The following is a 9285-nucleotide window of genomic DNA, read 5'->3' on the forward strand; positions in this document are numbered from 1 at the left end:
GTACTATAGGGCTTCAAAAATCGGTTCCATTCCGTTCAAATTTGCTTTGAGGTCGAGATTTCATCATCAAGGTAATTTTTTTTTCTTTTTTCTATCATATGATAAACCCTAAACTTGTTATTTCAACCCTAAATTGATTTTTTGGGGTATTTTTGTATCTTCTTGTTGTTGTGTAGTTTTTATGCCTAAATTCTAGAGTTGTTGTGCAGCTGATATTTTTGACCGAAAATTTGATATTTTTATGTTGCTTAATTGTAGCCGTTGATGTGGTTATTCCACATGCCCATAAAATTAGTTGTTGTGATATTGAAATAGCTATATTGCTCTATTTTGGGTTTGTGGAATACTTTTTTGCCTGGATGTTTCAAACATGTCAGTTGAGTGTTTTAAACATCTTAAGATATTGTTAAATATTAGTGTTGTTATTGTTGTTGTTGTATGTTGTGAAGTTATTGCAATATTTATTTATTTTGGTTAATGATATTTTGATCTGAGTGTTTGAAACATCTCATTAAGATGTTTGAGGCTTCATATAAGATGGTTGAAACATCTGTAAGGATGTTTAACATTCCATGAGATGTTTCACCAAAAGATACCTGATTATCACAATGAGATGGTTAATTATTTTAGCGATTAAAAAATCATTGACAGAGACGCATAGATAAAGAAGTTTGGAGAACTATAATATGAGCATTGCTAACTTGCTTTCAAACTCCATCTAACTAGCTAGAAACTTAAATTACTATATCTTGCTTAGTATTTGTAGATGACAGAAAATTGATTTTACCTCTTAAGCTCAATCTTGTATGACCATTCAATGCAGCACCTTTAGAGATGTTTGAAATATCTCAGTAAGATGTTTCAAACATCTCATTAAGATATTTCAAACATCTTAAAACATCTTCATGAGATGTTTGAAACATCTTATATGAGGCTTCACACTAAGATGTTTCACCAAAGAATACTTAAATATTTATAGTTTTATTTTTATATGTGTTAGGAGTAAATTATTTATTTATTTTATTGCTGGTCGTTACTTGTTTGTGTGTGCGGATAAAATGGCAAAGGGACATGTGTCAAAGACAGGTGGAATAGGAAGAGAAAAATCTCCTTCCAAAAGATCTAGCAAAAGAATTAAGACATCTCAAGAGGATGAGCTACAAAAATCAAGTGTAGTTGAAGTGGAAGCCAAACCTCTTCAGGTAGTAGAAGGAGGGAACACTGGAGAAGAAGAAAAAGAGAACGAAAATGAAGAGGAAATTGAGAAAGAAAATAAAGAGAAAACAGAGAATGTACTGTGAGGGAATGCTAGAGAAGCGGAAACAGAGAAAGAAAAAGAAGAGGAAGTAGAAAAGGAAGAGGAAGTAGAAAAGGAAGAAGAAGAGGAAACAAGGAAAGTAAGAGAAGAAAAGACAAATGTTGATGAAGAAGAATCAAAAGAGGAGACAACAATTGATGAAAGAGAAGAGGAGACAAATATTGATGATGAAGCATCAGTAGCAAATACGGAAGAAGAAGAAGAAGAAGAAGAAGAAGAAGAAGAAGAAGAGGAGGAGGAGGAGGAGGAGGAGGAGGAGGGGAGGAGGAGGCAACGGCAGAAAAAAGAAAAAAGAGAAAGAATGATAATGCACCTTCTCAATCTGTTGAGGTAAACTTAATATGTTTCAAAAATCTCTCTGGATGTTTGAAACATCTCTCTGGATGTCTAAAGTTTCTGTCTGGATATTTGAAATATTTCCTAGGATGTTTCACTAAACATGACTGTAAAGAGATCTTTTTAATTAATAAATTAATTATTCTTTTGCCTTTGATTAATCAACACCTTTAAATCATGTACAGGATGAGATGCCTGAGGATGATTCTGACAGTTGCGAGATTGAAATCTTAAAGCTTCGATTGGAACTTTCACCCTTAAAGTACAAGACATTTTTAGATGATAATGAGACCTTCAACAAGAAGATCACTATGAGATCCTCATTAAGATTAGCAGGTATGGGTGAGTTCTGAAAGTTTTTGCAGAATGAGGGCCTCGAAAACAAGTTTAGGAGTAGTCCTTTCGGGCACTTTTTGGATTTGCCTGAGAGGCCACTATTTCAAGCATCTATAGTGCATGGCTTTCTACTCCGTAGAGTATTGTGTGAGAAGACCCAGGAGTTATGGTTTGATTATAAAAGATTACCAGTTTAATTCGGCCTTCATGAGTTCGTCATAATGACTGGACTCAACTGTGGACATTCTTACACGAATTCGAAGCTTCAAAAGTACCTTCTTGATGGTGAAGAGTTATTGAAACTTATTGCCAAAAGAAAAAGGTATGTGACTGGTAAAATAGTGCTTGAGTTAATCAAATCTGAATCCAAAAAAATAAAAAAATACAAATATGCATTATGCTTGATTTGATTTGTCCACTGTATTTTATTGGCAAAGGATTCGAACTGTGGTGTGTCCGAAACTACAGTTCGATTGGCCTCCACAAAAGAGGCTTTCTACAGTTATCCATGGCGCCGAAATAGTTTCCTGTTGATTGTTGATTAACATATGCAAGATATGAAAGAGCGTCAACAATATAAGGGTGACTCGCATAACCTCTACGGATTTCCTTGGACTTTCATGGTAACTAAATAAATCGTATAACCTTTACAATTCATGAATACACGAGGAACAAATTAGGAAAAAAAGAAAGAAAGATTGCAAGTATAAAAAGGAGCATGCCTCTGCTGATGTATCCCTGTCACAGTGTATATTACTTTTACAACAACATAAACAAGTATTCCTCTCAAAAGAAAATATCTGTTTGCTTTGATTGAGCCTTAAGGTCTTTCAACTTCTTCAGTATGTTGGTGAAATAATCCTGCAGATATTTCTCCAGTGAACTGACGTCTTTTGCATCCACACCGAGAAGGCTATATGTCTCAGTCATAGGAACTGAGAAGACAGTATCGCTTGTCAAAACCTGGAAATTGCCACCACACCGAAAACATTAGCTGTCTTTTGCCATCTAACACTCCAGCAAGGGGGAAATGCACAATTTGTACAGGGGTTTATCCCGTATTATATTATTTTCTACTGTTTGGACACAGATCAGAAAGCTGTTGCATACGAAAACATAAAAAGAACGACATGGTCTTTACTAATAAAAAGTGCGAGTGAGGCTGTGCTTCAAGTAAATATGAGTAACTTCTCATTTAAACGAGAATTTGGAAAATCACGTAAATCAATCAAAACAAGCACTATACCTCAGTGTGAATTGACTTTGCTAATTAAAGATCAAAAGTTGTTCTGGTAAAATGTCACCAGAATCTGAACGATAAACTGTGCAATTAATTCTTTTACTTGTTATGATGCAGATTTGTCAAACATGGAAACAAAGTAAAAAGCAAAAATTTCGTGGCAGCTAAATTTCGAAGGAATGATGGTTCAAAGGGAATACAATCTGTATATATAGTTATCTATTCAAAGGACACTAAGAATAGCACATTCTAAAATTTCATCCAAACTCATATTTTAAAAGTGATACCTTTTGAGAATAGTAAGAATAGCATATTCTAAGACTTCATCCTTGCCCCGTCACCCCAACCCCGCAGTTGTTAAAAGAGTTACCTTTTCCCTTAACATAACAGTAGGTTGATTTTTTGGAAAGAACATCGCAAACAACTAGAAGAAAGGAAGTGATCCAGTCGAAGAAAAGAGATGATGTAGCAGATACAATGAACAGCCGAAACAAGAAGACAGGATTGATATTCTAGTCGCATCAGACTGCATTTTATAATGATGAAACGCTCCTTAAACAAAGATGAAAAACTACAAAATGTAAAGCTAGAAGAAGTTTCAACCTCTGAAAATGCCAATCTATCAGCAACATCATTCGTCCACTCAAACAACCGAGTCAGCTGGCGTGTCAATCGCAAAACTGAGACAGGCACTGTAGTCACATTGGCATCTTGGCCGGCAAGTCTCTCGCACAATGTTATCACCTGAAGCAATGAGTATTTACTTTAAAGAAGGTAATAAACATCACCCAAACAGGAGAAAAGGGAGAGAATAACAGAGACAGAAAAAGCAACAAAAAAGTAGTTAACGAAATGAGAAGGAGCTTACTCTAGCCTTTGTGGGAAACTTACTTCAAGAGTTAGGGTAACTAAGTTCAAAATAATTAGTAATGGTTTGACGATTGGAAACAGTATTGTGATTTCGAAGATGTGGATTGACCTTTTTTCTTATTGTCTAGTATATATAAAAGATCTGGAGTATCTTTAGCAGAAAGTTGATGGCCTAACTCCTAAGGAAGCTTCAAAAGGAACTTGGTTTTGAGTTAAACTTTTGATATTAACAGCATCTGGTGTTGCTTATCCCAATATTAGAAACAAAAAGTACCACAAAAGGCTACATTGTAAGTTGCAAAGGAAACTAATAGTAATACTTAAAATGGAGATCATTCTTACCTCTTGGGTTGTCCATGCCCGAGGACCAGCAAAAGTGAGAAGCTTCCCATTAATATTCTCATTGCGTAAAGCTATGAATGTCAAGCGAGCAATATCCTGAAAGCAATGTAGTATAGAATTATTTATCAATTGGGTTAAATAGACCCAAAAGAAACTAAGTGGAAAATTTACTTGGGTGTCCATGTATGCTATTCGAGTGGGAGCATCAGTTCCCCATACAGATTTCTCTTCTAATATAGGCACTGCATATTGACCGATAAGGCCCTGGAGAAAATGAAAATAACTTTTAAAGTACTAAGACAATGAATAATATGACTAAAGGACAATAGACATGGCAAAAGGAAATATCTATGGAAAGAACACGTTATACGTTGGTTCAAATACTAGTTGTAGTGGTAGCTGTATGAATTTCCAGTAGCAACATCTAGTGCTTCAACTATATACTGATAGGCTTTTGCACTCTAAGGTGTCCATTAAGGGTGTCCTATCATATAAGTCCGTGATTTGTACATCTTTTGAGCTTAAGAAATGCTTCCTATTTTCAATAGGTTTACCAAAATATTTCATGAATCTAACTTATTGCAATACCTTTAAAGAGTTTTCAGATTCAATGATATTTGTTTCAGCATTGTGGTTAAAATATACAAACATAAGGCATAGTTATTTTTATAAGGCATACTTTTGGCATGACAAAGAAAATCATAAGAGGATGATACCTGCATGAAGCCACATAGCCGAATTACAATGTGGTTCAGGCCTGAATCCCGGAGAAACTTCTCTGTACAGTGTTTGATCTCCATAAGGGGAACTTCAGGATGCTTGTCGCAGTTATGAATGGAGAAAAAGATAAATTTTTGAATGCCCATGGCTTTAGCACATTGTATAAGTGCAACTTTTCCTTCCCAATCTACCTAAAACGAATGGCTAAAGTAAATAAGCTTGACAAGCCACAACAACAATAATGCAAATAAGAGAAAACAGTAGTGGCAGCATGACAATTACCAAGGCAGTTAAATAATCAGAGCAATTCATTCTAGTGAGAACCTTAAGTATAATTAGAAGTAAATTATTCAGCCCCTCTTATTTTGAAGTAGGGATGCTTACAGTTTTTATAGGCTCCTCAGGACGTCCAGTAGCACAATCAATAACTGTATGGATTCCAATCAATGTTGCTGGAATTGTTTCAGGTTTGCTTAAATCGGCCTGTCCAGAAATCAGTTTAGCTTGATAATTACACAATTTGTTTTTTAAATTAAAGAAACAAGAATAATCTGGAACAACAAGGACAAGAATGAAGGGAGTAGGAGGTTTAGTAGTTAGCAGTATTTGTACTTACATTGACAACAGTGGCGCCCCAATCACGAAGAAAATCAGCAGGAGCAGGCCTAGGCCTGACCAGACATCTAACATCGTACCCCTCGTCGAGTGCTCTCCTAACTACTTGCCTTCCCAATGTACCCGTCGCACCCACTACTAGTATACTAGTCGACCTCACTGGTGTTCCGGGAGCTAAATTCACCGCGGCTGGAGCAGCCTGAGCGCTGCACACCACCTTAGGTACCGAACAATTTTTGCCTACTGTCACCAAAGAAATTATTAAACCCAAGAAAATTAGTGGGTGATGTTGGAATCATGTTTTGTTAATTCCCCAAAAATAATTACCTTTAGTAGTGCTGATGGGAAAATTGGGAGGGGAAAGAGTAGAAGCATCAAACATTGTGCGCCATGACAAGGAAGAGAGCTTCCGAGAGGGAGGAGAACTGAGAGAATTAGTAAGCTGGGCGTAGATGGTGGAAGCCATTACAGAGTGAGAAATCAAAGAATGGAGATTTGGGCAAGAATTGTTGCCAACTGTATAACTGATAGAAAGTGTATTGTTGTATAGAATGGGAAACAAAGAAAAAGCCACGTCGTTATCTTATTTCTTTGGTGATGGATGATTAGATTATGTATGGTTCCCCGCCTTCCACCTCAGCTTTCCCGGGCTTAAACTTTAAACCCTCTCTTCCTCCTCAACCTTCTTCAATTTCACTTTCTACTACTACCTTCATTCTTTTGGAAGTGACATTTCATTACAATGAGAAAATGTTGTTTCTTAATTATTCCCGGTTTCAATTTATGCGAGGTAGTTTGACCCGATATGATATTTAAGAGAAAAGATATAAACTTTTAAAGTTTATGGGATAAAAGTTTTGTAGACCAATATATTTATGTGGTTATAAAAACTAAAAAAAATTATTTTGTGTCACATTCCACGTCATACTTATGCATGTGAAGCCCTTGATTACTTGACAGGTAAATTCATGGATCCCATTTGTTTACTTTGAAGATAAAAAAATGGTAAGAAAATATAAGCATTTAAAAAGTTAACCGTTCTTTTCCTTCCGATCGGCACATGTATTTCAGAAGCTAAAACATATATTTGAGATGGAAAACTATTCTAACTTATAAATTCTTTTTTTTTTAAGGTATGAAAACAAAACTTTGTTTAATAATTTTTTTGCAACTTTTTTAGACCATTTTTCGATTGAAACTTTTTTTAGACCATTCCTCGATTAGTCCATCACCATCATTGAAACTTTTTTGGCTCCACAGATGGATTGGAATTATATTTGTTTACCCGAAAAATTGGATAGAGTTAAATTTGTGTATGGTTCTAAGGATATGTGATATAATTTGATACAAATCGTATAGAGAAATAGAAATACGTGTATTCTTGACTATGAGAATGAGAATAGTGAGAAGAAGAATGAATAAGATAAAGGAAAATAAACACAAGGGGATATCTTTCAATATGAGAAGAAATCTTTTGTTACCCTCCCTCTCTGCTTACAATCTATGCCCCATTTATAGTAGAGGGATCCTACTTTATATACAATAAAAAATACGTAGTGGAGAGCTCATGATGTATTGTCTTTTCCCTACTTCCCGTCAGGATTCTCTCCCTTAGTGCGGCTGTAACGGCCTTATCTGTGAGCTTCGATACTGACTCGAACTCGATATCGGGTCGAGTCATTGGCCTTGACTTTAGCTCGATCCTGACTCGGAGTCTTGATATTCGGGGTAGGTGTTGGTCGGTCTGTGCATCTCCGATAACCTTTTGCCTCGTGGTTCGATTTGGTCATGGGCCCGATAATGATACCGAACTGATCCTTGATCGAACTTGGAGCTCGAATCCTGAAGCCCTTTCTTCGGACCTCGACCTGACCTTACGTAGATACCTTTCGACCGAAGTATTGTCGTCTCGATCAGTCCGTACGACTGACTCAATCGGTTCTGACCGTACACAATATTGTTTGAAAGAAGCTTGAAGAATGCTAGCAAGTAACAATTTGATGAGTTAATAAGCATTGAACGCTTTATATTATTTTTTCTTATCTTATAATTCTGCTTTTGTCCATCTTTATTATACTAATGTGAATTACTTTTCTAAACAAGCAATAATAACTTTTCCTACCTTTTGATATATTTAACTATCGTTAAGCATAATAAGATGATTATTTTTTCAAGCTCTTGTCAACTAAAAAAAGTTAAAAGCGAGAAATGATCTTAAAAAAAGTTTCAATCGAGAAATGGTCTAAAAAAAGTTCAAAAAAAACTGTTAAACAAGGATCTTTTTTCATACCCAAAAAAAAATAATTATATGTTAGCATATTTTTCCAACTCAAATATATGTTTTAGCTTCTGAAATTCATGTGCCGATCAGAAGGAAGAGAATGCTTAGCTTTTTAAATGCGTATATTTTCTTACCATTTTGATTATTATGTTATTACTTATTTTTATCCTTAGTTAGGCATATTAAATGACTTTTAAATTGTCTTTTTTAGTTTTATCTTCAAAGTAAACAAATGGGATCCATGAATCTACCTGTCAAGTAATCAAGGGCCTCACATAAGTATGACACGGAATGTGAGACACAATATAAAATTTCTCATAAAAACTTCATTTAAGGATAAAATGGGTAAAATAAAAAGTTTAAAGTTGAATTATTTCCAATTATAGAAATATTTTTTTTTTTTAACAGAATAATAAGGAAAGTGTGTCATCTAAATTGAAACGGAGGGAATACATTTTTAGTGCTATTTTAAAGGATTGGAAGTCAACCATATAGTGTAAAAATTCTTTTGTTGACGTTAATTTTCTTTTGGGATCAAAATAATATGGTGCATGTGGAAGCTAACAATACAAAGTTTGATGGACGATAAATCAGAGCATAAAAGAAATATATATACAAAACTATGCATAATAATTTATTATAGTTTGGCCAATCAATCTACATATGATCTATCACCAATATAAAAAGAGAAAATAAAATTGTTGAGAGAATAATCTCCCCTAAACATGATTCTCGTAAAGACTACATTGTGTAGATTGTTGTTGTTCTTGTTATGAGAAGAAAACATCAATTTATAAAGGGAAAAGGGCCAAATATTTTACTGTACATTCGAAAAATGTTTAAATATACCATTCGTTATATTATGAGTCCAAATATACCCATGCTGCTATATTTTGGGTTCAAATATACCCTTTATTTAAACGGAGGGACACGTATTATCGTCCTGTTGGTCAATTCTAAATATCTCCTAATTAATTAAAAAGACCCACACCCATAACCATACCCATTACCCATACCCGAAAGCAATTTTTTTTGTAAAAACTGAAGAAAAAAAAAGTGAATTTTTTTTTACTGAAAACTGGAAAAAAACGAAAATATTTTTTTTTTTAGTTTTTACAAAAAAAAAATTACTTTAAAAAAAACTGAAAAATATTTTCTAAAGCAAATATTTTGTAAAAAATGAAAAAAAACTGAAAAGCAATTTTCTAAAGTAATTTTTTTGTAAAG

General features: G+C 34.4%; 2 protein-coding genes across 3 annotated transcripts; one reads left to right on the plus strand and one right to left on the minus strand.

Annotated features, from left to right (window-relative positions):
* Positions 1–1058: 1058 nt before the first annotated feature.
* LOC138907094 (uncharacterized) lies at positions 1059–1652 on the plus strand. The gene is made up of 2 exons (XM_070197225.1): positions 1059–1292; positions 1344–1652. The coding sequence occupies exons 1-2, from the start codon at positions 1059–1061 to the stop codon at positions 1650–1652; spliced, it is 543 nt and encodes a 180-aa protein (XP_070053326.1).
* A 954-nt stretch (positions 1653–2606) lies between these two features.
* LOC104088119 (protein HIGH CHLOROPHYLL FLUORESCENCE PHENOTYPE 244, chloroplastic) lies at positions 2607–6324 on the minus strand. Of its 2 annotated transcripts, none has more exons than XM_009592744.4 (8): positions 6105–6324; positions 5779–6017; positions 5547–5645; positions 5159–5353; positions 4614–4706; positions 4443–4538; positions 3834–3974; positions 2607–2953 (listed from the first exon to the last, which is right to left on the minus strand). In XM_009592744.4, exons 1-8 carry the CDS (start codon positions 6241–6243, stop codon positions 2777–2779), a joined length of 1179 nt encoding a protein of 392 aa, XP_009591039.1. In that variant the 5' UTR covers positions 6244–6324; the 3' UTR covers positions 2607–2776. The 2 variants fall into 2 exon arrangements, with proteins under 2 accessions (XP_009591039.1, XP_009591038.1); XM_009592743.4 differs by having other exon boundaries at positions 5779–6020.
* Positions 6325–9285: the final 2961 nt, after the last annotated feature.

The sequence above is a fragment of the Nicotiana tomentosiformis genome, chromosome 1, assembly GCF_000390325.3.
Source record: "Nicotiana tomentosiformis chromosome 1, ASM39032v3, whole genome shotgun sequence".
Taxonomy (NCBI): domain Eukaryota; kingdom Viridiplantae; phylum Streptophyta; class Magnoliopsida; order Solanales; family Solanaceae; genus Nicotiana; species Nicotiana tomentosiformis.

Coding starts and splice junctions, on each gene's coding strand:
- LOC138907094 (XM_070197225.1), top strand. CDS start 1,059: ATGGCAAAGGGACATGTGTCAAAGACAGGTGGAATAGGAAGAGAAAAA. Junction 1,293..1,343: donor ATAAAGAGAAAACAGAGAAT/GTACTGTGAGGG, acceptor GAAAAAGAAGAG/GAAGTAGAAAAGGAAGAGGA.
- LOC104088119 (XM_009592743.4), bottom strand. CDS start 6,243: ATGGCTTCCACCATCTACGCCCAGCTTACTAATTCTCTCAGTTCTCCT. Junction 6,021..6,104: donor TCCCATCAGCACTACTAAAG/GTAATTATTTTT, acceptor CTTTGGTGACAG/TAGGCAAAAATTGTTCGGTA. Junction 2,954..3,833: donor ATAGATTGGCATTTTCAGAG/GTTGAAACTTCT, acceptor GGCAATTTCCAG/GTTTTGACAAGCGATACTGT.